Consider the following 13,395-nt stretch of genomic DNA (forward strand, 5'->3'; position numbering starts at 1 on the left):
TTATTCCAGACATTGCACTATATACCGTAAAGGGCAGCTGCTACCATCAAGTGCTCACATTTAAAGTTCATCAGCCCGGCCAAGAGGAGTTAGCTGACCTGCCCAGGTCACACAGCTAATCCAAGCCCCCATGACTCAGTCTGGGAGCAGCTCGTGAGCAAAACAGCTCATGCTGGGATCTGCTGCGGTTCTGCCCCAGCCTCCCAGTCCCACAAACGCAGGTTTCAGAATCATCTTACTTGGTCTTTGTTGACAAATCCCCAAATTCCAGCCGCAACTTCACAGGCAAACAAGATCACCAGGCAAGTGAAGAACTGCAAAGACAAATCAAGAGAGGGACACTTAACGTATCTGGCTACAGGCAAAAGCAGCAATTAGGTGGGTAGAGGTGTGGAGCGGCACTTCTACTGACGGAGATCAGAGCAAGGTGTCTCCTGACTTCAAACTTTTTTATCTCTCATACACGTGCTTAGCCCAAACACATTTTCCTATAACTCATCGGATGCCACCCCACATCCAGACTTCCCGCTGGGATGGCTGAGCGGGGATTAGCAGAGCCCTTCCCACACAGGACCGGCAGGGATGAGGATGCCCTGTGCACCACAAGACACATTGCTCCTCTTCATGCACCTCCAGGGCCATCCAGACAAGCTTCTTGCTCTGCTACAGATGCTCCAAGGATGGGAATTGCCAGTGCAGGGTTAAAAGCACATTTCAGCTGCTGAGGAGCTGCAGGGTGTCAGGGTGTGATTTATGGCCAGCTCTCTTGGCATCCACAGCCCTGCAAGGCTACTGCAGTTTTCTGCATAAATACTAACACTGATGTTTTCCCACAGTTCCCACCCTGTTCGTGCAATTCCAGCACTCCTCCTGCCATCCCCCCAAAGCCTCCCTCCATCTTTTTGTTCAGATCTTGGGAACATGTTGTGACAGTCGGTCTGTTAGACTGGGAATGGGAAGCTGTAAAGCTCGTACATCAGAGTCAAGTGGGAAGGCACGGACAGGCATGCTCCACACGCAGCCAACATTACCTCCACGACAACATCACCCTCAGTGACTTCTTCCTAAGAAAAGCCCCAAATTGGGAGAGTTGGCATGGAAGTAAAGAAGCAAAAGAGGTGAATGCAGTCAGGGGAAGACACAAAATCACAGTACAAGATGGGACAACAGCCCCTGGATGCTGGGCAGTCTCTGTTCCAGACACATTCAGGACATTTTCTTCAACAGCAGAGGAAACAGGAGTTTCCAGAATGATGCTATGACCTGGCTCTTATGTGCAAGAGCAAAGGGTTATCAGCAAAACGGAAACAGGACTATTGACCTGACAGCAGGCAAGGACTTCCAACATCCTTGTCCAGTGCCAGAGCAACGAACTGCTATTTAAATACCTATCTATCCCTGGTTCTCCAGTAACATCTTTAGGGGATTGGGTCCCACATCCCTCCCAAGGAATCACATCACCTTAAATCGCAGGTGCGAGGTCACTGTAATTCTCTGGTTAAGCACTAGGGTTCACTCTTGCAGTGGTTACCCTCCAGTGAAGGATGGCTCATTTATCCCAGAATTGGAGGTAAAACTTCCTGCAGACTCAGTTCTGCGAGCTGGTTGCAAAACATCAGAGATGCAGCTTGACGCTTTGGGAACATGGCAGCGTTCCTGGCCTGGTGTTCGGATGTGCCCCTGCCCCTTCCTGGCAAGCAGCTCCCTCCTGCCTTCCTTGGGTCTCGCCACTCAGCTTCCATGCTGCCTTTGGCACGGGATTTTGATAGCATGGAGGTTCCTGGTACTTTCCCCTTTTGCAATAAGCCTATAGTCACTCCATCAGCTGGCTGCAGGAGAGGGGAGAGCGGCTGCTTCACTGCAACACCCTAAGGACGCTGCCTGGAAATGTCCCTGGAGCACAGTGGGAGCCTTGGCCAGTGGAAAGCATCATCGTGAGCCAGCTCCAGCCTTCTCGTGGCAAGCCAAGGTGTGAGCAAACACGGCCAGCGCACAGCAGCTAGAGCTGCTAATTTCAGCCAAAGCAGCCGGTTTCCCTGTCGGGCCTCGGGTACATTGTACCATCTGCCCTTCTAATCCTCTTTCCAACTCCAAGAGGGAGTGAGAGGTAATTCAAGTTCTGTAATCACTTGCATTAACAAAAAAAAATAATCCAAAGCTGCCAGACCTCGCTACAACAACCCCTGTTGGATTTGTGCACCGGCTCCTCCTATTCTCAGCAGCAGTGATAATGCCTGCAAGTCCTACGGACTCCTACAGCAGCTCTCATCCACCGACATTCAGAAGTGCTTTATAAAAGCTGGTGAGAAGCACCCCCTTCTTATTGGGAAACAGAAGCAACTAGAGGTGAAGCCATCTGCGAGAGCGAGGGAAAGCAGCTCCATTTCCCTCTGTCCCAGTTGAATCCACACCCATGGGTCACTACACCACCACCAAGAATCTTCCAGCCCAATCAAGCCAAGTGCTGGAAAGTCCTTCCATTTTTTTTTTTTTATCATTTCTTTTTAATGTTGGTTTTTTGATGGTTTTTTTTTGTTTTACCCCTCCAAGTTTTTTTTTTTTTTTTGCATTGACTTTAAAGCTGAACCACATGTGAGAACTTGCTTTAAATAAATGGGTCTCCCTTACCCCAAGGCAAAGGTTTTTGGTGTGGCTAGTTTATACAATTAAGCTCATCCCGTGCCAGGAATCCCAAGCTGCTGCCTCACATCAAGGACGCCTGTAGCACTTCAGTAATGGATTTTCCAGGATGCACCTAGACATCCTCGCTAAGATACTGTGGGAAATCTTTGCTGTTTCCTTGTCCAAACAGATAAAAATAGTAGGTGATTCCTTAAAAGAACTGGAATCACCACAGGCAGCCTTGAACGGAGTGAAAGGGGAAGCTGTAGGGGACATCAGGTAAGAAAGAGAGTTTAGTGGGTGCTTGGTAAGACAGCCAGACCATGGTGGGGACAAAAAGCATGGGGAGGTTTCACATACAACAGAGAAAACGAATATCCGAGAATCCTGCTGTTCACACCTCTTCTGCTATGCTGCTGGCTTCAGCCTCTGTCCTGCAGCCAGGCACAGGAGCCTGGCTCGAGCCTGCCAGCTCGGCCGGAGCTCCAGCGAGCCGGGCAGAGATGCCCTTGGCCAAACAGCGCTGCCTTGCTCCTTGCAGAGGTCAGCTAGTTCCCACCTACATGCTCAGGCACCCTCCCAGCCCCATTCATTGCAAAAGTCTCCAACAAGGGAGGCACAGCCGTGTGCCGCCCGGCAGGGATGTGGCAGAGACATCCCGGTGCCAAGCGGCATCCAAAGCTTTGCACCTCTTACCGTTCCCAGAAGGCACTGAGACTCCTGAATAGCACCATAGCATCCCAGGAACCCCACGAACATCATGACAGCTCCGACCGCGATCAGGATGTAGATTCCTGCAGGGGAGAGCGAGAGGCAAATGCATTACTGCAGAACTTTGTATGGCAGCACCCGAGCGCCTGGCCAGACAGCCTGGCTCCCCGGGGCAGCTAATTAGGGGTGTGCAGAATTAAGGCCTGGAGATATGAGTAGAGGTGGCGGAAGACATAGTAGAGCAACAGAACATACACGGGTCAGGTCTCAAAGTGTTTGAAGCTGCTAACACCGAAACGTAAAAACCCCATCACCCTCAAAAATCAAAGGAAACGCAGAGAGCTCGAGCAGTAATAGGCAGAGGATGTACCAGGCAAGACAAAGGCTTTACAGCACCCTCAAAGCTGCTGTACGGAAGTTCCCATGGCATACATACTGTTTTAAATATTTAAGCAGAGGCAATGAAAATTATTAGTTAGTATATCTTTAAAAATAAACAATAAGGCATATGGTTTCTTTATATAAACATCATACAAATATTTATCTGCCTAACACTTTAAAGACAGACGAGCCACAAAACTAAGGGGAAAAGCACTGCTTAAGCATCTAAATTAATATAAACTGGCTTTTGTTTGTTATAGGTTCTTCTACAGCGAGGAAGACATTTTTTACTTCAACTTACTAAATTTGCACAGTCAACTTACTCCATAACTAGTTCAAAGCTTGGAAACTAGGCATTGGGGGGGGTCAGAAAACAGAGGAATGAAAGTTTATTCACCCAGGAAACATGAGCTTAGCGCAGGGCTCAGGTCTGCTGCCACTAGTAAGCACCATGGTCTCACCAACCATGAGATTGGCGAGACCATGGTGATTACTCAGCCAAATGCTACCAGCTCAGTTAAATTTGTTTCCTCTTCCAAAAACACAGCTTTCTCCTGATGTATCCCGTATATTTAGTGCATTTTTGGTTAACTAATATTCTCAAGTATCGTGGTTCTACTACTTTGTAAGTGAATCCTAGTTTCCATCCAAAAGCAATTTGACACATGCAAAAAATAATCAAAGAAATAATTACAAATGAGGCAAGACTGCAGTCCCCATTTTTAACTGATGGTGAGGGGAAAAAAAAAATCAGGATGAGAATAAACGTACAGGGGGCATCCCAGAGGTAACGGCAATACAGTGCACCTTGCTAGTGCTTGGGAGACACATCCCTTCAATAAAATGTTTTCTTTTGCTAGGAGTCAAAATGTTTTTATAGTTATTAATAGTCTGTCAACTCCCCTTTAGGAACAGCACTGAAGTATAAACACAGCTCGAGATTAAAACTGCTTGTACATGTCTGTCACGTTTAAGGTTTTTCTTATCTTTGCAGCTTTTAAACAACCTTCTGATAATTAAAGTGCAAAGTCTAAAGGGCACGCACTGCGAGCAGAGTTGAGCCAGGTTAAACCCTTCTCTAACAAACCAGACACATCGTAACAGTCTCTCCTTGCCTAAAATCCCCTTACGGACACGTCAAACTTGGGAAAGGGTCAACTTTGGCTCCCGCTGCTTCCCTCTTTAAAACAAAAGTCACCAGCACCCAAACAACGCAAGCACCCATGCAAGGTCCAACCTGGCGAGAGGCGGTGACGGAAACGCCGCCCCGGCAGCCCCGGCGCTGGGACCCTCCGGACGGCGTTTCTCACCGGCACCGCGCTCGCACAATGCCTCCCGCTATATTTAGGCGCCGCAGGAGGGAGGAAGCCAGCTGCAGGGGAAGCGCCGGCACAATGGGGCGTGCTGACCCCTCAGGAAGCCCCTCTTCACAAACCCCGACGGGCTCTGCGGCCGGTGACGCCAACATCCTTGCAGCTCCACTGCCAGCAGAAAGAGGAAAAAAGCGCGAGTTGCACCTCCTGCCGTGGATCGAAGGGGCTTCAGCAGTGCCCCGTAGCTGCAAAAACCCGTGGATCGAAGGGGCTTCAGCGGTGCCCCATAGCTGCAAAAACCCGTGGATCGAAGGGGCTTCAGCAGTGCCCCGTAGCTGCAAAAACCTGCGGATCGAAGGGGCTTCAGCAGTGCCCCGTAGCTGCAAAAACCCAACGGACAATTGGGTTGCTGAAGCTCCCCAGGAGGGGACGGGACACCTCCTTGCTTGAAGGTGTGAAGGGAGGGGAAAAACAAGCAAAAGAAACGCCCCAGGAGAGTTTCTTGGAAAGGACGGGCCAGCAGTTACAGTTTTGTGGGCCTGCCTGAAGTAGAATTAGGTGATTTTATCCCAGTGGTTGGAGATGACGTGCGGTGGAGGGACTGGCAGTGGCAGCCGGGCAGGGAGCCAGCGTGGCGAGCAGCGGGCCGGGGCGTGCGCAGGAAGAGGGCCCCAAAGGGGCTAGAGGTGATGAGAAGGCATGAACGCATCCTGTAAAATGAAAGCTGTCTGCTGGACGCCTGCCAAGCTCCAGAGAGACTGATGGAGATTTTTGGATGCTACATAACTGCTGTTTCAAGAAGAACAATGTATCAGTAGTGCGCTCTCAAAAAAAGGTCTGCTTATTGTCACCAGAATCTGCCCAAGAACCAGCCCTCACCGCTCCAGCTTGTAGCGGGGATGCTGCTGGTTTAGGTTTTCAACCCAAACTGCGTCAGGTTTTTCCATCTTACAGCCTGCGGTGGCTCCACTGGAGAGTCCCCATCACAAGGTCCTCCGGGAAAATCAACTTTGCTCATCCCCGAGTGCAGCAGCTGCTGACTTCTCCTAACATTAGGTCAGCGGAGGGAAGACAAAGCTGGGCTGGGGGCAAGTCATTTCAACGTCTGAGAAGTCACCATTCATGCTAACCACCCCGGTAGATAGGTAACAAGCAGATGCAGCACATATGGAGACCAAGCAGCATGATGCTGCAGGGACCCCAACAACCAGGTCACTCCCACAGATGGACAGAAGATTTTATGCTCAAGTTCTTCAAAATAAACACTGAAGGCAACTTCCAGGCTGAACAAATATAACCAGGAGACAACAGAATCACAGAGCAGCCCAGGTTGGAAGGGACCTCAAAAGACCATCTGGTCCAACTTTCTGTGAGAAAGGGAGCCTAGATGAGACTATCTAGCACCCTGTCCAATTATATATTGAAAACCTCCAGTGGTGGTGACTCTACCACAGCCCTGGTGAGCTTGTTCCAGTGAATGATTGTTCTCACTGTAAAAAAAAGTCTTTCCTATACTGAGATCATCAGGGAAACGTAAGAGCCACTGGCAGCTAGGAAAGTTTTGCTCTGAAAGCTAGGAGGTAAAAGCCCAGCAAGAACCTCAAGTGATGGAGGAGACTAAGAGGGAACAGAGACATTTGCCGTTTTATAGACGTCTTCCAGAGGCCTCTGTACTTGCTTCTTGCTGGGATTTGTGCAGCTTAAAAAAAACAAAACCAAACCCGACCTGCTGAACTCTCACCCCGACAGGCTATGCAGACCTTGGACAGACAAGCGAGGTCCCGGCTTCCTGCTTCTCTCCCCGCTCATGCTCTGCCAACTCCTCGCCAGAGCCAGCGCCGCTGTCAGGCAAGCAAACAGCAAGGAGTAAAGGAGGGAAGGGAAGAAGACATGCACCACGTGCGGTTTCCTGGCCAGAGCTCAGGGGATGCAACCGGTGGGGTGGGAGCAGCAGGAACGCACAGCCAGGCAGGGGAGAGGGCAGCGATGACTGGCCTGAACTCTGAAAACCACAAAAACCCCTGGAAGGCTTTTGGGATAAAGGCCAGCTTCATTCCCAGGCACAAACAAGTGGCCGTTATGGAGTTGCCTTTTGTTACTGAGGGCCAGAGCACTACAGCCTCCTGGGAGGCAATGGAGCGGGACTCTGCTCCGGAGTTGATTTAAAAGCAAGCATAAAATATTTAATGCAACAATAGCGTCTTGTACAATGAATGGTAGCGGTGTTTCTCCATGGAAATGCCACGCTGAAGGCTGCAAAAGCAAACGAAGGCAACCAAAGCGCCCAACCACATGCTTTGCATGGTGTTTGTTTTCCCACACCCACCCTTCCCCTCAAGGGATGGGGCTGGTGGGGGGTCTCTGCCTCCAGACTGGGTGCCAGGCAGCCGGGGGACTATTTCACAGCAATCACAGCCCAGACAGGATGACCAAGCCCTCTTCCCAGAAAGCAGCCTGACACATCTTAGCTTTCATTCCTGGCAGCCAGCAAGAATGACGGCCAGCATGGTTTTGGGCTCTGCGTCTGTGAGCAAGGCACCTGTCATCCCCATCCTAAATGGCACATTATCTGCCTTAAAACCAGAGGACACTTCCCCCAGCCCCAGCCTCCTCACTATTTAAGCATCAGAGATGGGATTAACTCCTGGTAGCCTGTCCTCAATGGGAAACTCTTCATCCGCTCCTTCAGGGCTCCACCCGAACTGGCACAATTCTGCATGAGCAAGGCTCCATCTGCCTTTCACATGCCACTTCCCAGCTCATTTGTATTGCAGCTTTCTCAGGGGTTTTAAAACAAGAAATGCTGTTTGCCATAAACAAAAAATAAAATCAGAGAGGTATAAAATGCAAACCGCAGTGCCTACAGTCATGCTGCTCCACCCAATGGCAGCAGGAGATAACCCTGGGAACTGCCAGAGCCGCAGCAACGGGTACAGTGAGCAAATCATTTCTAGGTGTTCAGGGTACCAACATGCCTCCACATCCTTGAGCAACGTTACAGTGTGATTTATAACCCTACGGTGCAGTTCTCAGACAAGGCAGCAGTAAGCACGATTGCTAAAGCTGCCACATGTAACCAGCCACCCGCGAAAGCAAGCCGTGAGCCACAGGACCTGTATCTTGGAGTTGGGGAAATCACAGGAGGACGCGCAGGGACGGGTGCTGTCAATATTGCCTGGAGTCCTCTATCTTCCTTTTGAGATGGAGCCTTAAAACAGAAAGCTTTAGGAAAGAGGGCCAACCAGTCTTAGTTTCACCTCCTTGTTACAGAGAGATTCAGGGTCCTGTCTGAATTCAAAGCAGGAGCATAGCAACCATGATAGGATCTCTTCGCTCAAGAGCATCAGTATGTAATGCATCAGAAAAAGCAGCAGCAATGGACCAAACATCACCCCCCCTTCCCTGATACAACCAGGGTGCGTGCTGCTTTGGGCTGCGGGGACCTCCTAGAGCTTTAGCCACATGGAAAGCGCCTGAACATCAGACCCAGGGGACTGACAGTCACTGAGCACTTCTCTCTGGATGGTGCTAGGTGGGAAAGAAAAAAAAAGCAGCCAAGAGGCCAGCTTAGCTCCCAGCTCACACGGATACCACCTCCATGGAGGGCCCTTTGCCTCCAGGCCAGGTAGGAAGCAGGATGGTTAATTCTGGGAGCAAGGAAGGGAGAGAAAAAGGAAGTATTCAATGTCAGTACTTGTTCTGGCATTACAGCAGCGTAGCTGGTACCTGCAGGGTTGTAAAACCCATGTCCTGTCCCTGCTGAGAAGTAAAAAAACAAGTAGAAAAACTAGACCTTTTTTTAAAAAAAGAAATAATGAAAAACAAATAAAAGGAGGAACAAGCACAGCAGAATCCCTCTAAAACAAGCAGGGAGTGGGCCAGCCCCAGCCAGCCCTCCCATGCCCCACCATCCCCATCAGAGATGCTGTACAGCTCCAGGCATGGGCATTCCCAGGCAGTGCCCTACCTCTTCCCCCATTTCACTGCTCTCCCGGCAGCTTTAACTCATTAAGCTAATGGAAGCCAGTCTCTTCCCCCAGGTCACCATGGCAATGTTTCCAAAAGACAAAAAAAAAACCACCCCAAAAAACCCCCCACAAAACAAGAAAAAAGAAAATCCCCCAGAACCACACCACGCTTCCCAGGAAGCCCGGGGGGCTCTCCAAGCCCTGCCTGCCCTCCCCAAAGGATGTGCTTGAAAAAGGGGCTGAGAGCAGAGGGAAGAGAGATTTTCATGTTTACTCTCCTGACATGACTTCCAGATGGAGCAACAGTGTCGCAAAGCATGGAGAGCTCTCCTGGGGCCGTGTGGCTCACACGGGGAGATGAAAGGCTGTACATGCTGCCCTTGTCTGCAAGAACAATGCAAGAAGGAAGGAAAGGACACACCTCTCAGAAAAGCAAAGGGGAGGTGGAGAAAACCCCAAACAACGTCTTTGTGCGTGCATACCCATACCCAAACAGACTCCACACAGAGATGCCACAGTCAGATTTCTTCTCTTCTGCCTACCCAGAAAACGCTCTAAGGAGGTTTTAGTTTCATAACGTCAGCGTGCCCGTGAGAGCTGGGAGGAGGTCTACTGCACACCTCCAGCATTGGGATGGACAATGGTAACGCAGCACAGGAGACCCAGGCTGGACGTGCCGGCCCATCCTCTGCTGCCCCAGCCTGCAACACTTCTGGACACCTCTACGTGCCCCAGGGTCTCACCCGCGGACAGAGCCCAAACCCCGCTGGAGGATTTCTTGTGGACTTTGCATGCCTAAGCACGTGCCAGGTTTTCAAAGGAAAACCGCAAAAGCGACGGGTTTAAACAGCTCTGAAGAGCAAGAAGCCACCTTTGGCACAGGTCCCCGGTGGCAGAGCCAACGAGAGGGGAAAAAGGAGGAGGACAACTACATTATTTGTAGTTGGATAGATGTGAACCCAAAATAACCCGATGGCACCAATTTATGGCCTTAAGTCATAACCAGTTTTAGTCTGCAGAGTAAATGAATCTCAGGAGCTGGTCACAATGAAGGCTGACTGAATTACAATTAAATACAAGTTGCTTTTTTAATAGAAATTGAATTCTATGATAAGAAGACAAAAAAAGGATTGCTTGTATTGTCAGCTATATGGTGTAAGCCAGATACTTAGAGGGAAGTAGTGACAAAGTGTTTTGCCTCAAAAATGCTATTTTAAAAAGAATTTTGCTATTATTGAAGGAGCTGATCTGAAAGTGATTAGAGGAAAATCTAGAACCCGGAAATCTCAGCCTTTTTTTTCTTTAAGGGATTAAATAATTAAATTGCCCTTAACTGTAAGTAAGTTTATTTTCAAGAGAGAAAAATGCATGTACTTCCATTTAAAAAAAATCCACATATATATTATTTTTTAACTAATCCATTTTACTCACTGTAGTTCAAGGCCAAAAGCAAACCTTGGTTTCTACTCCCAAGCATGCAAGCCTGGCCCCAGCTCGTGTCTCTACTGGTAAACCACCGACACACAGAGCCTTGAAGAAGCAGAGCACAAACCCAGTGCTGAACCAGCTGTGTGCATCCGCAGGGATTGCTACAGTGCCTCATGCCAAAACAGAAGGTGGTAAAAACCCACTAGTGTTTATTACAGGACCTAGAGACCAGGACTCTTGGGCTTTTCTCTAGCCCTTTCACAACGAGTTTAGCAAAATATTTGCTGTTGAGTCTAACCCCACAATATACAGAAGTTGGCACCACCTTTGAAAGATGCCTAACACTTCCAGAGGGATCGGGACAAGGGTGGGAGCATGAAGAGAAACCAAGAACTCCCCATTGCTCACAGCAGGTCCGCACTCTGTAGCACTGCTGGCTTCCAGAGCCTTTGCACCACGCCAGAGCTCAGTGCAACCTCCTCTGCAACAAAAAACACATCTCTGAAACCCTGGACATCACTGCTTTTTGTCCAAGGCAGTCCTGAAAGGCTAATTCAGAAAAAAAGCTGCTGTTACGGACAGAAGGGACAGCTCCTCCATGACTGCTTAGCCAACACAAGTCTGTTTGGATGATGTGCCAGGATGCTATGCACTGCTGGCCACATCTGGGACCCACGGCAAGAGTGCCCAAAGCAGCCTCACATGCCGTAGGGACAGCGGGCAAGCCCTGAGGAAGCTCAGGCAGGCGTCCCCATGCCTGCCCACGTACACACTGCCGCTCGGCAGTCCCTCCTCGCCGCGAGGGTCAGACCCCACCGAGGCCAGCAAAGCCTCATGACAGTGCTTCCAAATATCCCGAGCACAGCCATGAAAGCTTGCCAGAGACGGACACCGCGCTGACTTCAAGGACAAGCGTGCAGATGCGATTGCAGTTCAACTCAGATGCGAACTCGTTTGCGAGAAAGACTTCAAAGCATCCCTGTGCTTTCCGGCCCATTTCTTCCAGCCCAGCCTGCGTGAAAAGCAGCTTGAACTCATTTCCACGGCTGAAATCATTATCCTGGATTGTATTTGTACGGAGCAGGATGATGATGAGAGTCTGTGATTCACCTCGTTAGAGAGCCTGCGCTCCCGTTAACCAGCCTCCCCTCCAGCGCTACCGCAGCACACCGCTTCGCAGGCACGCTCACGGCCTTAAAATTAACCCGAAGCCATCGCTGCCCCCAGCTGTCCCCGCCTCGTCTCCCACAGGCTTTGCTGCCCGACCTGCTTGGGAGCCAGCTCCACAATCATCAGCTTGGCTGCTAGGGAAAAAAAAAATCCAAAATAAAAAAAAAACAAACCTGTGGCCTTTCTATCGGGGCAGCGATCCCCAGCAGGACGGTGGAAAAAGGGAGCAGCAGCAGCAGCCCCAGTTGCCAAGTTTAACCTGCCACTGCACACCCGTCCGAAACCTCACGCCACTCCCAAGAAGTGCCGGTGCCGCCGTGCTCCGCGGAGGAGACACTGGCTAGCAGAGGATTTACTAATAAAACACGAAGAAACTAAACAGAAGCAAACCCAATCCCCTCCTCACCCCCAAAGCTACACGGAAAACCGCACCCCAGCTCTGGATGCCTTTGCACTCTTCCTCGTGGCTGGCCCCGCTCCCAGGGCCGAGCTAATTAGAGCCGCGGGTCATGTTGCCCCGTCACTTGCTGTGAGCAGCTGGACGCAGATTTCCTATTTTGGATCTGGCAGGCGAGAGTGAAGCCGAGACCATCCGGCTGCCACACTCCGCTCCTCACTGGGCAGCTTCGGGGAAAGCACGGGAAGGGCAGGCAGCGGGGATGAGCACCAGGCGATGCTCCCAGCACACAGGCAGCCCAGCAAGGGGGGAAATGTGAAATCCAGGGGTGGGGATTCAAGGCAAACAAGAGCCGAGACTTTTGTCCCCACCCTGCTGAACACCTTTCACCTGCAGCAGCTGCCTCTGGGCAGCACATAACCAAATCCTTGAAGGATGGGGAACCTGGCCTTCCCGTCGCATTATCCCACCAAGATGAGGCAAAAGCAGTAAGTCCCGTGTCACTTGCCTCTTCAGGGTCCCCAGGGGCTCTTAAAACCAGTGACACTGCAGCACCAACTTATTATGGAGAGATCGGACTGCTCCAGTTTGTACTGGTATCTGCAGAGATGGACCAGCTCAGCCTTTTACCACGGGCTCTCATAACTCATTGAATCACAGTTTTGTTTTGGTTTTTTTGTTTGTTTGTTTGGGGGTTTTTTGTTTTAAATGGTACTTTATGTGTAGGGTCAATAAATATCTAAGAAGTGGTTAACCAGTTGTTAGCATCCAACTTATCAATGCCTCTAGCTATCTTGAAGGATGTTTTCTGACCTGCTGTCAACACCTTGTCCGGCCTCCAGACACGTGGAGCAGTTCAGATGCAGTGTTATGGAAGGGCAAGAAGGGTTTTAGTTTTTCAACTACAAATAAAGCAAATAAATGCATATTAGACCATAAGCCTCGCTCAGATGAAGAGCAAGTATTTTCCTTTATAGTCATGAAAGCATGAAACTAGGGTGCTCCAGCTGTCTCCATCCCTGGTACTGCTTGGTCTTTACCGCGCTGAAGCGGTTAACTTGCCATTTGCTGGAGCGATGGGTCCACAGCCAAAATAGAAGCGCTAAAAGCCACGACTGCAACAAGCGGTTAGGGGATCAGACGGTTTGCAAGCTGTGCGGTGGAAAAGCCCATGAACAAGAGTTCGTTTAATACCCTTGCAAGCCATCCCACAAGACCACTTGTCGGATGCAGTGCCAAAGTGCCGGGGGGGTGGTACCGCTTGCAGGAAACCCCAGCCCCAGGAGCTCCCTCCTCGCAGGCTGCACAGGTGAGTGGGGGCATCAGTTGCCTGTGCCCGTGGGGGCTGCAAGAGCGGCTGCCTGCGGCCATCCAGCTGCAGGGGAAGCTGAAAGCAAGGACCGCT

At 50.4% G+C, this 13,395-nt stretch overlaps 1 protein-coding gene across 1 annotated transcript in view; it reads right to left on the reverse strand.

Annotated features, from left to right (window-relative positions):
- CD81 (CD81 molecule) overlaps window positions 1-13,395 on the reverse strand; it is a 33,749-nt gene that overhangs the window by 5,066 nt on the left and 15,288 nt on the right. Inside the window, exons 3-4 of the mRNA XM_075502335.1 lie at window positions 3,319-3,416; window positions 240-314 (exon numbers count right to left, since the gene is read on the reverse strand). Coding sequence (XP_075358450.1) covers window positions 240-314; window positions 3,319-3,416 — 173 coding nt within the window. The remainder of the gene's footprint in view (window positions 1-239; window positions 315-3,318; window positions 3,417-13,395) is intronic.

Source organism: Mycteria americana, chromosome 5 (assembly GCF_035582795.1).
Source record: "Mycteria americana isolate JAX WOST 10 ecotype Jacksonville Zoo and Gardens chromosome 5, USCA_MyAme_1.0, whole genome shotgun sequence".
Lineage (NCBI taxonomy): Eukaryota > Metazoa > Chordata > Aves > Ciconiiformes > Ciconiidae > Mycteria > Mycteria americana.